Raw genomic sequence first — 19,908 nt, forward strand, 5'->3', positions numbered from 1 at the left:
CAACTCTGTATTGTTCTGTTACTGCTGCCCAAGTTTTTTTCAAGATTCCTTCTGTCCTCTTCACCCACCAAGTTCCCTGTGGGGCAGCTTGAATTGAAAAAGAAGTGAATGATCCAATGTCACTCCCTGAACTTTCATAGATAAAGGGGAACTTGAGCCAAATCTCTCTGGTCCTCTTCCAACTCTTAATCACGGGACTCTAGCGACTTTCCAACTCCTGCCAATTCTGAAAGGTTCAAAATTAGGCTATAAATATTTATTTAATGCGTTTAAAATGTTTTTTTGAGACATCCACTTTCTATCCAGCTCTGGGCGGCTCCCAATCAAGAGTTAAAATAACATATGAAACCATATTAGAATGATGAAACTAAACAGATTAAAGCATTAAAAGAACTAAGCCCTGGAGCCAAGCCTACTTTTAATGCACAATTATTCAACTGTATCCAGATTGATGGCAGAATGGTTAGAATGCAGTGTTACAGGATAACTCTGTCCATAACCTGGAGTTCGGGGTGAAATCGAGCAGGTTCTGAAAGGTTTTGGAGAACAGGTAGCGCAAATTTTGAGTAGTTCACAGAATCGACAAATGCCACCTCTGGCTGGCTCCAGAGTGGAGATTTTGCAGTATCCTTCCCCTGCCATTCCCCCCAAACCATGCCCACCATATCACGCCTACCAATTCACCAAATTGAATTTCATCATTGCTGGAGTTCAATCCTGACTGGTGGTCAGGGTTCCAAGTAACACCCCCAACGAAATAAGAGTCTGAGGCTTGAAGTTCCTCAAAGTTCCATTTTATTGGAGATGTCATATTGGCACATCTGGGAAAACCCGAATCTGAAAGTTTCCAGGTTTTCCCCACCCAAGTGAAAGTCTCAGACTCTGCCCAGCACCTACCTGTCCCATTACATGGCCCAATCAGGTACCATCCCGACTGGAGATGCCTCCCAGTCTCACCCCTCCAGATGCAAGGCAAGATGTCCTTGGCTCTTTGAGAAAGGAACGTTATTATGACTATATATATCTCCCATATTCCATATAATCATCCGCCCCCTCCCATTTTCCCACAGCATTGAATGTGGCAGGTCTGAAGGCCCAAAGCAAAATATGGCTTCCAGGCCTTACTCACTCTTCCATTCTTTCAAGGATGAGGATCCAGATTGTTGGGGGCAATATACTGACATTTTTAAATGGGTCAGAGAGAGTGCCAAAAATCACTATGGAGTAGTATATAAGTCTAAGTGCAATTACCGTATTTTGCAGAGTATAAGACACACCCTTTTCCCTCAAAAAAGTGGGTGAAAATCTGGGTGCGTCTTATATACTGAATACAGCATTTTGGCCTCCCGACACCCCGCCCCCTTCACCAAAATGGCTGTGCATAGCCTTTGGGAGGCTTTCAGATTGCTCCTGGAGGCTGGGGAAGGTAAAAATGAACGAAAAACGGCCACTTTTTTGCTTGTTTCCCCCGTCCCCCCGTCTTCTAGGAGCACTCTATAAGCCCCCTAAAGGCTATGCATGCATGTCCTTTTTTTGACCAAAAAAATGGGCCTGTTTTCATGAAAAACAGGCCATTTTGGGGAGGTCTGCAAGTGCAAAACCCTTTTTTTTTAAAAAAAAATTGCCTCTTCAAAATCTTGGTGAGTCTTATACTCCGAAAAATACGGTACAATTGCTATTGCTAGCCCAGTAGCTGTGGAGACTGCCAAGTCTTTAAATCTTTAATAAAAGTTAGGAAGGTGACCTTGGACCCTAGGAAAGAGCCAATGGCAAGTAACTTCTATGCTGGGTATGCGGATATCAGTGCTTTGTTTGCAAATGTCGCTAATCTGTTCAGGGAAAGATTGCTAAGATAAAATCAGATGGAAGCTTGTTAAAGATGTGATCATGGTCTGATCATTTCCTCATCAGGCTTGACTTCCATACTGTTACCCTTCGCCGCAGGGAGGCGGAACCGACTAGATGGTTCCGCCCCAGGCGCCTGATGGACCCCGAAAGGTTCCTGATGGAGCTTGGGACTTTTCCTGAATCCCTTGCTCACAACTCGACCGAAGCCCTAGTGGAAGCCTGGGATAGGGCGGCCGCTGGGGCCTTGGATCGCGTTGTGCCTTTGCGGCCTCTGACCCCGTATCGATCCCGGGTGGCTCCCTGGTTTACCGAGGAGCTCCGGGAGATGAAACGCCGGAAAAGACGCCTAGAGAGTGGCTGGAGGGCCAGCCGGTCCGAATCTGATTGAACACTAGTAAGAATTCATATTAAATCCTACTTAGTGGCGATAGAAGCAGCAAAACGGCAACATTTTTCATGTCACCTCCCGGGAAGCCGAAACTAACCAAGAGGGACACGGGTCCAGCACACAAGTGGCAGCACTGAGTCTCCCCATAATCCTGTCCATTCCTTCATCCTGGAATGATCTATCTGGTGATTAGTAGAGGTTTCTGGATGAACATTTGTAAAGACATTACAAGGACGTATTTGCACCATGATAGCACAGCTATCTGGTGTTCAGGCCAATATTTGTATGTCTTGCTTCCATATCTTTTTCTGCCTGCCATTCCAATTTAGTTTTTCTTCAGAGGATGGTTTCTATTCTTAACAATTTCAACATGTTGCTCCCAACTTCTTGTTCTGACCGAGGCTTCCCAAGAGCATGAAGCAAACTTCTTGTCCCGACAAAAAACCCTTTTATTAATTTACTGGGAATTCTGTTCATTCACATCCAGCAACGTCTTTCGAGGGAGGATTTACAGTCACTGACCTTATCTCGTTTGGAGAGCTGACAGGCCGATATCTGCAAAACTTGGCAAGGATTCTCAGAGAGTCATAAACCAATTAAGCGAACTAATTATCTCTTGCAAACTTCACTCCCCTTTAGCTCCTCTTTTATTTCCTCTGGGAGGGCCCATTCATCGTCCACCTGTGGCCGTACTCCCAAGTCAACCCCTGTTCTTTAGCTGTTCCCTTCGTCTGGCAACTCTGCACATGCGCACACTGGGAACAGGCTCCAGCTGTTTGTCTGCCTCACTGCTGTCTGACTCTGAAGACAGCTGATAACTGGCATACGGCTCTGGCCCTCTCTCTGCCTCCGACACAGAGCCCTCATCAGAGCCTTCCCCAGACTCCACAACTGGCCCATGTTCCTCCCCAACCTCCTCACTGTCCGAATCTGCTGCCAGCTCCCCTGGCCACTGGCGGGCCACAACACTACTTCTGAGATATTGTGCCAATTAATTTCCTTAAAACACACATGAGATCAAATAAGTAAAGCAAACAGGAAACAAGATCACACAGAATTTAGAGCTCTTCAGTTTTCTTTCAGAAAATACTTTTAAAAAATCCAATTACATTTATGTGTTCTTTATTGTGAGGAAGAAATAAACTCACACCAGTATTTGATATGTTAATATAGATTTGTGAAGAGTAGAGCTTTTGCAGTTTGCATAAGGAATATAAAACCAAGATATTAGAAATGTGGTTGCACATGATTTAACATTTGAAAAGCTTTGATACTTTGAGTCATTCTTGTTTCTTCACATCAAATCTGATCTTTAGAAACTTTTCAAGAGCCACCATAGCCCGCTCAGGAAGAATTCTGGGGGGGGAAAAAAACCAAGAAAATTAAATAAAGATCTCAACATCTACTTCAATGCAAGACCTTGATGTCATTGCTTGGTTTTTTTTTTCTGATATGCTGCAACATGTATTTTAAATCTAATTGTCAGTGCAGAAATTCAGACTTTAAACACTCTGCATACGTACGTTTCCATCACAGGGAATATTGCAACAGAGGATGGGATAACGATCTTCTTTTGATTGCAGAGTATCCCATCCATGATCCTCTTTGCAACTGCCTCAGGTTTCAAAACAGGTATTATGCTGGAATTTATAATTGTTGATGTTATTAATGGTGAGCTATTAATTCATTATATTTTCAAAGAAGTGACTGGGCTGCCGGGGGTTCGCAATGGGTTCGGGAGACCCTCTAACTATGATTCTGTGCAATTCGGAGAACCCCCCCAAATCCCATTCCTGGCTGGCCCCGCCCCGCCATCCCTCCCCTCCCAGGAGTCTCCATGCGGCCCGTTTTGGATGCAGATAGAGTAAGTGCAGGGCATGCGCGGAGACTCGGGGACGGCGAAAAACAGGCCTACCAGAAGTTCGGGAAGGCCAGAAACGGCCTGTTTTCGGCCTTCTGGAAGCTCGAGAAAAGTCTTGGCAGTCTCGGGAGGGCAAAAACTCCCATCACCGTGGTGCAGGAGGCCAACTGGGCCACGCCTACCAAGGCCACGCCCACCCAGCAACCGGGCAGAGAAACCCTTGCGAAAATGTTTGAAGCCCACCCCTGACAACAGTTATCAGCGATACTGATTCTATCTGCTCAAATACGGTGGTGACAAACCCATGACCCCAAAGGTGCAAGAACACCAGTTCCTTTTTTTGCAGCCGCCACAATAACTTATCTTTTTTTTTATAGGAATACTTTTGGCCCTGAAAGCATTTATGAAAGAGGGGGGGGGGAAGGGGGAAGGGAGAGAGAATGGCAGTCCAGCATCTGGTTCAGAGGTCTGCATACATTGTCCAGAAAAATAAAGTTGCAAGATGGAGGGAAGAAGCTTCTGGCCAGGGTTAGGGAAAAGTTCATCAACTTTCCTGTGGTCACTGAGGTTTTGACCTAGCTACTCTTTCCCATGGAAGCCATTTTGGGAGAAACGCCCAAAATATGCTCTCCAGATTCTGTTGGGTTTCAAATGATTAGCAATGTGCATCTAAACCAGTTCTTGGCAACTGGACAGCTGGACTTCAACTCCCAGAATTCCGCAGCCAGCATGTTGAAGTTGACCTCCATATGTCTTAATGCCTCTCAACAGTTCCAAGAAGGTGCCACACCCATTTGCACCACTCAGGTGACCCTGAGGACACAGATAAACCTCCAGAGGATTCTCTAAAAGGAATGCAAATGACCAGCTGTCTGCAAGGAGTATAAATCCTTCCGTTCCCCACCATCCAATCAGAGCTGAGGAAGCTTCTTGGATGAGAAGCGAAATGTCTTCAGAGAAAAACCAGGAAGCCCAACTACCTCTTGAAAAAGCACCTTTGGGACAACCATGACTTGGAGGATCGAGAATCTCCACAGACACATGTCACCAAGATTGGGGAACTGTTCTATGCTAACTAGACCCATCTTGTCTCTTACCTTGACCGTGGGTTTTCTACAAGCCCCGTGTTTACAAAAAATGGACACACGCACGTAGTCTTGATCCCATCTTTTCCCAAAACAGATAGTTCTTTGGTAAAGCCATTGTGAAACCCTATGACAGCAAACTTGCTGGAGCTAAACAGGAGAGGAGAATGAGGGGAGAAAAGAACCTTAATCCTTCTATTAAAGCAGTTAAAACCAATTCAAAACTGTAACAACAAAAAGACAGGAAAGAATGCAATTAAACCCATACAGGCCCTTCGTGGGCTGCCCAGGCCCCGTATTCTGAGGGTTTTCCAGAAAGCTGGCAGAATTGGGGCCAACCTCACCTCGGGGGAAATGATATTCCAAAGTAGGGGTGTCAAACTCAATTTCCTTGAGGGTCACATCAGGGTTGTGTTTGACCTTGAGTTGGGGTAGTTGGGGGGCATGGCCAGCTCGACGTCACTCGTGTCGGGGATGCGTATGGTGGCCTGAACACTTGGCCAGTGAAAATGGACTCCCGAGCTCTGTTTTCTGCTGCGATTGCTTCCTGCAACCTCTGCCAGCGAAAACAGAGCTTGGGGGAGAGGGGGCTCATAACCCTCTCGCGGTCCATTTTCGCTGGCAGAGGCCGGTCCTTTGCTGTTTCCAGGGCGGCCCTATGGGCCAGATCGAAGAACCCCATGGGCCGGATCCTTGAGTTTGACACCCCTGCTCCAAGGGGTGGGTTCCCCACCAAATGAAACTCTGTGGCTTATGGGACCAGAAACATGTTGTCCTTCCTGCTGGACCTGATGGGATGGGTGGATATAATTGGGGTAAGGCAGTCCCTCAAATAATTTGCTCCCATGCAATGTAGAACTTTATGTTCTGGAAGTCTGGCTTGATCTGTGTCTGATATGCAGAGTGGGAACGTATAACCACCATCACGGACTTAGACAAATGCAATAAGCCCTTCAAGAGGCTTATAAACAATCTTATAAAGTGAAGCAACATAATATTGACAGAGTTTTATGCAACTCTGATCTCATGGCTTTCTTTTCTCATGAACGTCAGCAGTAAAAGAAAATATATGTAGTTCTGGGTTGAACCGTGGAGTCCTCGGTGCTCCCTGAGCTTGGCTGTTTTCTTGAAGATAGCAATAGCACGTAGACTTATATACCGCTTCACAGTGCTTTTACAGCCCTCTCTAAGCGGTTTTATAGAGTCAGCCTATTGCCCGCAACAATCTGCCTCCTCATTTTACCGACCTCAGAAAAATGGAAGGCTGAGTCAACCTTGAGCCGGGAAGAATTGAAGTGTCGAACTGCTGGCAGCGGGCAGTCAGCAGAAGTAGCCTGCAGTACTGCATTCTGACTGCTGCCCCACCACGGCTCTTAATAAGATGTTTCATTACCCAGCTAGGTCATTTCTTCAGTGCCAGAAGGGTGTGGGGTTTAATCTCTGTTTATAATCTACAGGTAGTCCTCAATGTATGATCGCAATGTCGCCCAGAATAATTTATGCTGCTAACTGAGACGTTTGTCAAGTGAGTTTTGCCCCATTTTACAACTTTTCTTGACACGTTTGTTAAGTGAATCGCTGCAGTTGTTAAATGAGTAACACGGTTGCTGAATGAATCTGGTTTCCCCATTGACTTGGCTTGTCAGATGTTCGCAAAGGGGATCGCCTGACCCCAGGACACCGCAACTGTCATAAATGTGACCCCATATAAATACCCCCATTACAGAATCCTGTTTTATTAGTCTGCTATTATGCCAGCATTTCCTGCACGTCAGAGGGAGGTCAGTACAATTTGCTCCCAATTCTATTCTCTGAACTAGCATTGACCCAAAAATGGCGCAAATGAGCCATATGAATATTGACACTGTTCCTAAAAAAACTTATCTGCCTTTCTCTTAAGGGCATTTTGCTTCCAAAGCAAACTACCGTATTTTTCAGGGTATCAGATGCACCTTTTCCCCTCAAAAAAGAGGCTGAAAATCTGGGTGTATCTTATACACTGAATACAGCTTTTTTTGCTTCCTGAAACCCCGCCCCCTTCACCAAAATGGCCGTGCAGAGCCTGTAGGAGGCTTTCAGAGAGCTCCTGGGGGTTGGGGAGGGCAGAATTGAGCAAAAGCCGGGCTGTTTTTTGTTCAATTTTGCCCCCCCCCAGCCCCCAGGAGCACTCTGTAAGCCTCCTAAAGGCTATTCATGCCTTTTATGTTTTTAAAATATGGGCCCATTTTCACGAAAAACGGGCCATTTTTGGGAGTTCTGCAGAGTGCAAAAACTTTTTTAAAAAATTTGCCTCTTCAAAACCTTGGTGCGTCTTATACTCTGGTGCGTCTTATACGCCGAAAAATATGGTCCTTTTAGATTTCAATAGAAAAAAAAACACACGACTCTTATACTTACCAATAAGTGAACAGAAAAGGAACTGACACAAATCCACCAACGGATGCAATGCTGATAATATGACCGTGGTTATTTTTCATCATAGCTGGCAGGAAAGCTTTTATTGTCTGTAATGAAGATTTCATATGCGACCAAAAAAAATACCTTAAGGTTACATTTCTGTATTTTTTCATTCAAAAGCACACATATTCTTAAACTGAATAATTCACGTGCATGCTATTTATAATTAGATGATTTCTCCCCCTCCAATAATCATTGGAAGCAGTGTGAACATAATAGTAATGTGATACAGGAGCATTGATGAATGCATATGAATTAACTTTCTTAAATATATTATTTTTTTTCATATTTGGTAATTGGACTGACTAGCACTGATGATGTTACCTACCGTATTTTTCGGAGTATAAAACGCACCGGTGTATAAGACGCACCAAGATTTTGAAGAGGTAAGTAAGAAAAAAAAATTTTTTTGTCCTCCCAGCCCCCAGGAGCACTCTGCAGGCTTCAGCAGGGCTGGGGGAAGGCAAAAATGTACCAGTTTTTGCAAAAAAAAAAAGAGGTGGAAAATGGGCCCTTTTTTCACAGAAATGGCCCATTTTTTGCAAAAAAAAGGGTGGAAAATGGGCCTTTTTTTCACAGAAATGGCCCAGTTTTTGCAAAAAAAAAAAAAAAAGGTGGAAAATGGGCCTTTTTTTCACAGAAATGGCCCATTTTTTGCAAAAATGGGACGCAGGGATGGGGCTTCAGGAGGCCAAAAATGGTTGTATTTGGTCTATAAGATGCACCAACATTTCCACACTCTTTTAGGGGGGGGAAGGTGTGTCTTATACTCCGAAAAATACGGTCGTTTGGGTAATGAAACATCTGCAAGAAAATAACCTCAAAGAGCATCAAGGACCCCGCATTTCAACCCTGTGCTACAAATATTCTCGTTTATTAGCAATAGGAAATATTTAACCTTAGCCATAGGCTATTTCTTTGAGAATAATCGATCTGGAATGATCTGGATTTGAGTTTTAGTTATATTAGGACTTCTCGCTCGGTTTTTGTACAATGAGGCCACCATAATAATCTCAAGGTTAGAATAGTACAGGGAGATCTTTGAGACAGTCCTCAAAAAGAGACTGGATACAGCCATTGGCCTAAAGCACAGGTGTCAAACACGCCGCGTCATGTTGCCACCACGTGACTTTTGCGACATTTACCCCCTTCATGGATCTGGGGTGGACGTGAACATCCGGTCCATGGGCTACCAGTTTGACATCCCTGGCTTAACGGGTGGTAATACAGACGATGGATGGGCCTTCAAGTCTAAGTGCTATTGCTATTAGATTTCTAATTTCCGATTGACCGCACACTGGCTGGTCAGGGACAGCCGAAGGGTTGGATGTGGTCCAGGGTCTGCATTAGGGTATATAAAGCTTTATGTGACTTGAGCCCAAATTACTTGCTGGATTTTTTATGCCTATACATGCTCCCTCATATGCTTAGATCTTTAAGGAGTCTATTTGTTAATCCCATTATGGACATGTATAACTCAATGGGACTTTCATTGTGGAAATTACTGTTAAAAAGGTCTGCTTCTTGCAGAAGCCACTCAAAACAGTTTTTTTTTTACTGAGACTTTTTAGAGAGTTAAAAAAAAACTTTACCTGAGTTTTGGAGCAAAGATCTAATAACTTTTTTTTATTACGCTTGCAAAATATATGTGCAGGACCACTAATGGGAATGAACAGTATACAGTTTTAAAATAAAAAAAATGGTCTCTACTTGGTTAGGTTCCATCCATTGCTTCTTATCCTGCCTTCTGGTACTTTGGAAAATAGGTTGACACCTCCCCCTCCCCGATCTTTGCGGCAGCCCCTAAAATACTGGAACACTGCTATCATGTCTCCCCTAATCAGAGGTGGGTTGCTACCAGTTCGGCTTGGATCAGGCGAACCGGTAGTGGCAGTGGCGGGAGGCTCCGCCCACCCACCCGGATTCTTTGCACAGAAGCTTCTACACATGCAGGGAAGTGTTGCGCGCTCACACATGAGTAAACCAGTAGTAAAACAAATAGCAACCCACCACTGCCACTCACCACTGCCCTTAGTCCTTCTCTTCATCGGACTAGACATATCCAATTCCTGCAAGCCTTCTTCATATGTTTTAGCTTCCAGCCCGCTAATCACCTTGACCAAAAACTGGATGCAGTATTCCAAGTGTGGTCATATCAAGACTTTATAAAGTGATAGTAATACTTCATGTGAAATATTTTTAAGCAGGTAGCAGAAACTGGTTTTGCTGGCAGATGAATCTCATTCTAACCTTCCCCAATATATATTTTAGTTATGATCACACTTTAAGGTACTCTGAGGTCAGAGACGTGCAGTCAAGGGAGGCAGGGGAGGCACAGCCTCACCGCTCTCATCATGAAAAGAAAAAAAATGTAAAAGGAAAAAGCTGAGCTAGTTGCTGCCTCACCGTGGATGACTCTGCTTAACTGTTTAAAAAAAGCCTCTAAAAAAGCGCCCTCTACTGTGAGGCAGGAGAACTGCATGCCTCATCTAGTCTGACTTTAGGCGTTTTATGATCACTCGAGCAGCATTAAGCAAGGGTTAAAAGCCTAAAAATTCCTGACGTAGGTGAGGCACGCAGTTCTCCTGCATCATAGTAGAGGGCGCAAAGGAGAAAAACAAATGCTGTCGCTTTAAATCGGAACTGAGCATGCCCGGCTGTGGAATTCTGGGAGTTGAAGTCCACAAGTCTAAAAAAATTTGAAACCCACCACTGTGTCAGTGCCTCACCAGCCATAAACCTCACCGCACGTCACTGTTTGAGGTACTGTAAGCTCAATTAAGCTTGAGCACTGTATTCCTAATATTAACTGAATAGTTAAATTTTAAGTTCTCAGTGATACTTACCCAGTAATGAGCTAGAACATTGACATCATATACTTTTTGTACTTGCTTGTCCTGGATGGAAAGCAGATCTCCTGTTACTGCCACACCAGCATTATTCACTAAAAGAGTAACATCTCCAACATCTTTTTTTACCTTTAAAGTTAAGAAACAGAAATGATTAAACTCTGCACTGGTTAAATTTGGTTTTCTTCCTTTTTTTTTCGTGCTGCCAAATAGACCGTGGAGAGACTGAATATTTTAAAAGGAAAAAAAAAAGCACATTTACAAGATCAGGCTTGGCATTCTACAGATGTGCTGTAATTTAGTATGTCAACACTAGAGTTTTGGGAGCTGAAGTCTCGACACATCTGGATAGGCTGATTTAGGGGGCAAGTGACGCAATCAGCCTATATACATACAACAATTACATGAAGAAACTTTGTTTTTGTTTTAAAATTTTGTTGGCTCCTGGCCAGAGTTGAACTAAAGTACACTTGCAAATCCCTTGGACTGCAAGGCGATCAAACCGGTCAGTCCTAGAGGAGATCAACCCTGACTGCTCTTTAGAAGGCCAGATCCTGAAGAGGAAACTCAAATACTTTGGCCACCTAATGAGAAGAAAGGACTCCCTGCAGAAGAGTCTAATGCTGGGAAGGATTGAGGGCAAAAGAAGAAGGGGACGACAGAGAATGAGGTGGCTGGATGGAGTCACTGAAGCAGTCGGCGTGAGCTTAAATGGACTCCAGAGGATGGTAGAGGACAGGAAGGCCTGGAGGAACCTTGTCCTTGGGGTCGCGATGGGTCAGACACGACTTCGCAATTAACAACACTTCAAATTAACAAGCAAGCATATGACATGGAAAGCAAACACAGGAGCATTTCTAGGTGAGATGGGCTTAAATAAATAAATCTATACAGATAGTCCTCAACGTATGACCACAATCGAGCCCCAAATTTCTGTTGTCAATTGAGACATTTGTTGTTAATTTTGCCCCATTTTACGACCTTTCTTGCCATAGTTGTTAAGTGAATCGCTGCAGTTGATGAGTTAGTGATGCAGTTGTTAAGTGAATCTGGCTTCCCCATTGATTTTGCTTGTCAAAAGGTGACTCCCATGACCTTGGGACACGGCAACGGTCATAAGTATGGATCAGTTGCCAAGCATTTGAATTTGGATCATATGAGCATGGGGGATGCTACCCATGTTGTCAGTGTGAAAAATGGACATATAAGCAGCGTTGGAATTCAAATAATTTAACAACCGGTTCTCTGCCCTAATGATTTCCTCCAACAACCAGTTCACCAAACTGCTCAGAAAGTTCGTACAACTTTCTCCCGAAGGGGTACAAACTGGCTGAATCCCACCACTGGTCATAAGTCATATTTTTCAACGCTGTTGTAAATATGAATGATCTGTTGTAAGTCAAGTACCGATATAGCTATATATCAAGAAATGAAAAAAATACCAACACCCAATTTGGAAAACTATTATATGTAACATAAGAACTATATCATACTGAATAGGAAGGGAAAAAAAGCAGTCACTAAGCTCATTAGAATGTGATAATCTTGCTCTTAAAGCTTGTTTTTCAAAACTTTATAAAAACCAGGGAAAGAAGACACACATTCACTGTACAGAATCCTTACTTTCTCAGCCGCACTGTAGATTTCCTCTCTCGAACTACAGTCCACCACATAAGGATATACTTCGACTTCCAGCTTTCTGCAGTCTTCAGCGATTTCCTCTAGGCCACTCTACAAACAGAAGAAAGAATAAATATCATTCATTTTTCTGTGTTCTGCCAACAAAATATTACTGAATCAAAGAAGGTGGTAAAGGTTACTACAGTGTCAGCAAGATTATAGTTCGAGAATTTAAAGTTCATGTATGATCAAACCAAGACAGATATTCTGAAGAGTCACGGATTGGCTTCTGTGAAAGGATGCTTCCTTCTACATGGACTAGACCAGAGATGTCAAACTTGATTTCATTGAGGGTCACATCAAGGTTGTGTTTGACCTCAGAGGGCCGAGTGGACGTGGCTGGGGTGGGCGTGGCCAGCTCAATGTCCTGCAGCCCACACACAGTTCTCCCGAGCTCCATTTTCAGAGGCATTATGGGCCAGTTCTTCACTGTTTCCAGGGCGGCTCCGCGAGCCAGATCTAAGCACCCCAGGGGCTGGATCCAGCCCGCAGGCCTTGAGTTTGACACAAGACTGTTAATTGAATCAATGGGAGAGCCATGTCCACTTTACCCTGTCCAAGGAGTAGTCGGAACTAGATGTCCACATGTCTAGGACCATTAGGTTCCCACCATTTTAAGAGCTGAGGTGGCACAGTGGTTAGAGTGCAGTATTGTAAGCTGCTTCAGCTGCAGTTCAAATCTCACCAGGCTCAAGGTTGACTCAGCCTTCCATCCTTCCGAGGTGGGTAAAATGAGGACCCAGATTGTTGGGGGCAATAGGCTGACTCTGTAAACCGCTTAGAGAGGGCTGTAAAAGCACTATGAAGCGGAATATAAGTCTAAGTGCTATTGCTATTTTGCCTCCAGCCACCTGCCTTAGCCCATTCAGAACCAGCTTTCCTCCTCTGCTGGCCTTCCCCCGGCGATTCTCCCTGTCCAATGTTCCGCCCCAGCAGCACTACAAGCTATGCACAGGCAGCGTTTGCCTGCCCCCACACCCCAGATCTTGTTCCCCTCTGTAACCTGTCACCAATAACATCATCCTCCCAGCCCCCTCGGACACCCCTCGCAGCACTATCATTGCCGCTTGCTACCCAATTGGCTGGCGGCTTCTTTTCTCACGGAGCGAACCACCCGGAACAAACGGTGTCTTGGTGAATGGGCTGAGTGGAGGGCCAGAGGCCCATTGTCCAGGGAGAATCGCCAGGGGAGGGCCAGCAGAGGAGGAAAGCTGACTGTGAATGGGCTGAGGCGGGTGGCTGAAGGAGAACTGGGCGCGGCCAATGGTAGGAGCCTAAAGGTCCCATTCTGTTGGCCACTATGTATGTCCCGTTTTCACCAAGGGATGCATTGTGTCTTGGAAATAGAGAATGTAAGATAGAAGGATGATTTAGAGCAATGGTGCCCCAACCTTTTGGCCATCAGGGAACGGTTCCGTAGAGGGTTTTTTTCCGCGGACCGGAAGGGGTGTGGTTTTGTGGATTTAGGATCACGAAGTCTTAGCACGAACCCCTATAAAATCCTATACAAATGTATGGAGCATCGAGACTCATCTCAAGTTTCCACAGATGTGCCTGGCCTCTATTGGAATGAACTGGGTCATCCCTTGAGATCAGTAATAAAAAGTACCATCAATAAAATCATTTGTTTCCTGTTTCAGTGTGATTGTAATCTTGGAATGCCTCAAACTAGTTGATAAACTTGAACAACACAAGGCATTCTAAGTGTTCTTTGCTAAGGATGTAGCAGGAAGCAAGGGACTCATGTATGTAATTAATCTATTTAATTAACACCTCTTGCTCGTTGAATGCTACATTATCTAAATGATTTCTTTTCTCAGGCTTTTTACAGCCCACTAATCAGTAGTTCTAGAAGGTAATATTTGACTTCGAGGTGGAGACACCTTTCAGGTTAGAACATAGAATAATAGAGTTGAAAGGGATCTCAGACCTCCAATCCCTCTGCTCAAACTGAAGACTCTAGATCGGTGATGACTGACCTTTTTCTGCTCGCGTGCTCACCTTCATAGTGCAATGTGCCCCAGCCCCCTGCGCAAGCATACATGCCGCTGCGATTCCCCCGCAAACGCGCACGACCCTCTGCACTCTCCCCACACCCAGATTTGGGCCTAGCAGGTATCCCTGAAGCCTTCTGAGACCAAAAATGGGCTGCATCAGTTGTATTAGACCTTGGGGGCCCATGGCCAGTGAAAATGGAACTGGGGGGACGACGACATGCACCTCCTGGGCCCCATTTCCAGCCATGATGGCCTCCTGCAGCCCACTGTCAGCAAAAACGGAGCTGCGTGCAGCCCTCTCAAGCTCTGTTTCACTTGCAGAGTCACCACGGGTGGTCCTTCAGTGTTTCCAGGGCAGCCCCATGGCCAGATCTTGAGTTTGACACCCCTGACCTATCTGAAACCCCATCTCCAAAAGGCCAGGGCTTTGATTGCACAGTTGTAGAAATGATCTTGACTCCCTTTGCTCCCAGGGGTGGGATCGAAAATTTTTAGCAGCTGGTTCTCTGCCCAGTTGCTGGGTGTGGCCATGGGTGGTGTGGCCTACTCGGCCTCCTCATGGCTGGAGGGTGGTGTCGTTATCACCCTCCCCAGACTCCAGAGCCTTTCATCGAGCATCCGGGAGGGCAAAAATGGCCTCCCCCGGGCTAATTTATTCGCCCTCCCAGAGCCTATGCGCAGGCCCTGTATTTATCTGGCATGATTAACGGGCCACGTGGAGACTCCAGGGAGGGGTGGGCGGGGCCAGCTGGTCCTCTCAACAACCAGTTCGGCAAACCAGATGCAAAATTAGCATCTGTTTCGCCCAAACTGGTCTGAACTGGCTGAATCCCACCCCCATTTACTCCTCAGCAAACCACCCGCATATCAACTATCTTTTCCGCCCTGTATTTCATGTTTTATACAACATTCCCAGTGCTACCACGAAAGAACAACCGACCACAAAATTTGCCTTCAAACGATTTATACAAATACATGTATTCTTGTGCGCATAAACATATACGTATGCACAAACATTCTGTAGCTGTACGAAAAGCTTCCTTCGTTCCTTTATTTGGAATTTATTTGCTGAAGAAAAAGATGATGTTAAAACAATAAAGTTAGCGCCTGCAAGTAGCCAATCATCTTCAAAAAGCTAAGCTGTGTGTGTGTGTGTGTGTGTTGCATCATTCCTGTGGTTAGATTTAAGAATGTATAGGGGGAGGATGCTGTAGCACCTCCCCACTCCTCTCCCCTTCCTAACTTTTAAATAGGGTCGTATGCAGTGGTGGGTTCCGGCTGGTACGCCCCGGTATGGGCGTACTGGTGCCTGCTGGGAGCAGCAGGCACCGTTCCGGTACGGTGCGTCGGAGGGCCCACCCGACCAATTGCCCTCCTTACCTGTGTTTGACCCCACCGGGTCATTTGCGCACACGCATGGAGCATATGGCATCTGCGCGACCCTCCACTGAGCAGCTGGAGCATCACGGGCGGTGGGTGCGCATGAACACGCAGCACACATGCACATGGTGGACGCCCGGCCCTGTCGCAGCGTACTGGTTGCGACGGGATCCAGAACCCACCCATGGTGGGTTGCTACCAGTTTTACTACCGGTTTGCTTCATGCGGTACCAGATGCACACTGTGCACACATGCGCAGTTCAATGTACATTGTTCATCGTGCATGCGCATAACATTTTACAGTGCACTGCGCACACACACGGACTACTATACGGCATGCCGGCAACCGGAGCATTGCCATTAGGACTTAGGACCATTTTTCACACTTATGACTGTAGCTGTGTCCCCAAGTCATGTGATTTACATTTGTGTCGGCTGGACAACTGACTCAGGCTTATGACGGTTTCAGTGTCCTGGGTCCTGTGATCCCCTTTTGTAGCCTCCTGCAAGCACAGTCAAGGGGGAAACTAGATTCACTAAACTACCGTGACTAATTTAACAGCTGGAGTCATTCATTTAACAAATGTGGCAAGAAAAGTCTTCATGTGGGACAAAGCTCACTTAACCCATGTCTCACTTAGCAACGTAAATGTTGGACTTAATTGTGGTTGTTAAGTGGAGGACTATCTGTACTTCCACAGCCTTGTGAAATATCTGAAAGGAGGAGCTTGGGTGCACTTTATGTTTGAACGTAAATTCATTGTTTTGCTTTAGAAAAAAAGATTGCGTACAAACAAATGCAACAACACAAACACACTGATTCATGTAAAGCAGGGGTGTCAAACTCGTGGCCTGCGAGCTGGATGCGTCACGCGTTGGCCACGCCCAACCCCGGTTTAGCAAAGGGGAGAAAAGTCACGATATGTCACGTGACGACAACATGTTTGACACTCCTGATGGAAAGAATTAAAATCAGAAATCTGAGACTACCACAGAAATGTTTTGTTGAATATGGACAAAGGTTACATTAGCACTGGATGAGCTGATTCAAAGTCTTCATTGCATGTAATAACAGAATAACAGAATTGGAAGAGACCTTTAGAGCTCAGATACAATTTCTGACAAGTGACTGTCCAGTCTCTTCTTTTTTTTAAAAAAAAGTTTTTTTTATTTAGTTTTCCAAATTTTAAATATAAACATTCCATCTTTTCTTAAGCAGTGTGTTGTCTTGAGTACAAATATTTCTGTGCAACATCCTTCCACAAATTATACTGTGTTTTCCCAAAGATAAGACAGGGTCTTATTTTCTTTTGAACCCCCCCCCCACTCCAAAAAAAGCACGGCCTTATTTTCGGGGAGGTCTTATTATTATTTAGGTGCAGGAGGCAGCGAGTGTGGTCACCTCATGGTTGCTGCTGTGTTGCAATATTTTCAGGGAGGGCTTATTTTCAGGGGAGGGCTTATTTTAGCGCATGCATTCAAAAGCCCGGTTGGGCTTATTATCCGGGGCGGGGTATCTTATTTTCAGAGAAACAGGGTAATATATTGAACAATTAAACATTGCAATGCTCTTCCTTTCCTCCGTTAACATATTTTCCAATAAAAAAACCATAGTAACATTAAACATAGTTATTCTCATCATACTAATACTAACAATTACCATTTTATTCTCATTTCTATCTTAATATATTTTCTTCTTTTCACTTTCTTTTTTTCTTTGCCTCTTATTTCCAATTTCCTTTTTTATTCTCTAACCATTGGTAAAACACTTCCCATATCATATAATAATCAGTTTGTTCTTTTTCCTTAATTGCTAATGTTAATCTATTCATTTCTGCACATTCCAGTATTTTCCTAATCACCTTCTCGTCGGTAGGAATCTCTTTGCTTTCCCAATGTTGTGCAAATACAATTCTAGCTGCAGTTAATACATGAATAATTAAATATAGATTCTCCTTATTGTAAGTTTCAGTCTCCAGACTCTTCTTAAAGGCCTCCAGTGATGGAGCATCAATTAAAGTTTTTTGGGCCCTTTTTGTAGGGTCTCTCCATTATTTTTACAATTCCCATCCTCCCTTCCAGGCTTTTTTATTTTATTTATTTTCAATATTTCTAGACCGCCCCCTCTCCCCGAAGGGACTCGGGGCGGTGTACAGGTGTGTCATTAAAACGAATACAAAAGACGAATATCCCATACCCTTAAAAACGAATTAAACCTCATACAACTGTACAAAAAGTAAAAATTAAAAATTAAATTAAAAAACAACTAAAAGTATACCCCTAGAAAATTTTAAAAAATGCAGGCTTGAGGAGCTAAAATTGGGAATTAGGAATTAGGCCAGGCCGGCTAGATTGAACAGATGGGTTTTATAAAACACAAAGCAACCTGACACTTTCCCTAGTGCTGATTAATGTGAGGATGGTCACTTGATGTACACTTTTTACTAACCTGTGCTGAATACATGTTTTATGCTGTTTATTTCAAGTTTGAAATAAAACAAGTATTACACACCATTTATTTCTACAAGCTGCTTTCTTATTTTCCAAAGCGTACTGTATTTCCATTGGAACTTGTCCCACAGATATCTTTAGATTGATTTCCAGGAACGTCTGTGAGCCTTTTGCTTATTATTCTTTCTCTCCCTCCCTCCCACCCCCCTTTTTTCTTATCTTGTTAATTCACTAATTCTAAAGTAGAAGAATTGCCTTACCTTGTTTATGTCCCAGAGAACCAGTCGGCTTCTCTGTTTGGCAAATTCAAGGGCTGTGAATTTTCCAATGCCGCATGCCGCTCCAGTGATAAGGACAATTTCACCAGCTATAGATTTTCTCTTCACAGGAATAAAACATTTGACTAAAGCTTCAATATAGCAAAAGGTTGCAAAGACTACAAACCAGAGGAATTGGAGTATAGGATGCATTCTTGCTTTCGTCTGCAAATGTGATTTGACAGACTGTTGGAAGGACTTTGGAAAAATGTGCAGGTGGCTGTTCAACTGCTAACTACAGTTCTGCAAAACTCCACCCTATGCAAATCCATTTAGAAAATGAAACAGGAGAGTAAATAGACTGGCTCTTTAAGGTTTGATAACCAGCATGTTGGCAGAGAGGTGTCATTTTTTTTTCCAGCAGTTCTGACCCAGAGAATTTTTATAGGATACATAATACCCTGTTTCCCCGAAAATAAGACCTCCCTGGATAATAAGCCCAATTGCGCTTTTGAGTGCATGCAGAAAAATAAGCCCTTTCCAAAAATATTGCAAAACAGCAGCAGTCATGAGCTGACCACACTGTCTGCCACCTGCACCTCAAAAATAATAAGACCTCCCCAAAAATAAGGCCAAGTGCTTATTTCGGGGGGGTGGGTGTCAAAAGAAAATAAGACCCTGTCTTATTTTTTTGGGGGGGAAGTATTATTCGATTTTTCCATTCTTTCTTCCATTAAAAATATCCAGAATAGCTGCACCATAGTTTTTGCATTAGAAGGAGTAGCAACTGTTGAGTAAAACTGAATAGTAGTATATTTAGGATTTTTTAAATAAAGGAGATGCTTTTTTTTAATGCAGGGCATTGCAATAGAAGGAGGAAGGAGTTCTATATGTTTGCCGCCTCGAGCTATTTTTTAAAATAATAAAAGGCAGGATATAAACAAATGAATAAATAAATAAACCCAACAGAATGTATTTGCGTAAAATGGAGAGATGGCAGCTGTCTGTAAAACAGGATTAATCAAACGGATAAAAGAAAAGGTTAATAATGACAGCTAGTCATAACGGTAATATAGAATCACCACAGAATTTTTGCCCTTTAAATGTTCTTAGAGGCCATCAGGATCTGGATGGAGCAGCAATGACGACGAAAAATCATTCCAAAATTGCTGTGCTTTAGCAAATATCCACAATTTGGAACTGAAAACTGATTCAGAAGGAAGCACTTTGTCTACTAGCAGATCAGCCCTGCCCCTGCAGAATAATGATTCTGAATAATAAATAATAATAATAAATTTTATTTCTAGACCGCACCCTTTCCTTGGCAGGACTCGGGGCGGTGTACAGTCATGTTAAAACCATATACAAATACATAGACAGAAACGTAGACGTAGACATAAACGTAGACGGAGGAGGTAAAAAATATACTGTACAATTAAAAACCCCCTGAGTCTTCGCTTCCTCCACCTCTCGGGGTTAACAAACCCGTCATTAAGGTGGGCCCTTGAGAGGGCGAAGGGCCATATCTGCGAGAGGGGGGACTCCCGCAGCTGGAGCAAATCCGATCTCAAATATATGCTGGAAGCGATGCAACCAGGGCCAGGGTGCCATGGATGTTAAAAGGAGTCAGCAGGCCAGGTTCCACATCCTCCAGC

At 44.1% G+C, this 19,908-nt stretch overlaps 1 protein-coding gene across 1 annotated transcript; it reads right to left on the reverse strand.

Annotated features, from left to right (window-relative positions):
* Positions 1-3,341: 3,341 nt before the first annotated feature.
* HSD17B11 (hydroxysteroid 17-beta dehydrogenase 11) lies at positions 3,342-18,564 on the reverse strand. Its single transcript, XM_081960194.1, has 7 exons — positions 18,257-18,564; positions 12,112-12,219; positions 10,486-10,617; positions 7,580-7,686; positions 5,195-5,332; positions 3,760-3,876; positions 3,342-3,592 (listed from the first exon to the last, which is right to left on the reverse strand). Exons 1-7 carry the CDS (start codon positions 18,464-18,466, stop codon positions 3,517-3,519), a joined length of 888 nt encoding a protein of 295 aa, XP_081816320.1. The 5' UTR covers positions 18,467-18,564; the 3' UTR covers positions 3,342-3,516.
* Between the last annotated feature and the right edge of the window lie 1,344 nt (positions 18,565-19,908).

The sequence above is a fragment of the Natrix helvetica genome (genome assembly GCF_964273705.1).
Source record: "Natrix helvetica genome assembly, chromosome: 7".
Lineage (NCBI taxonomy): Eukaryota > Metazoa > Chordata > Lepidosauria > Squamata > Natricidae > Natrix > Natrix helvetica.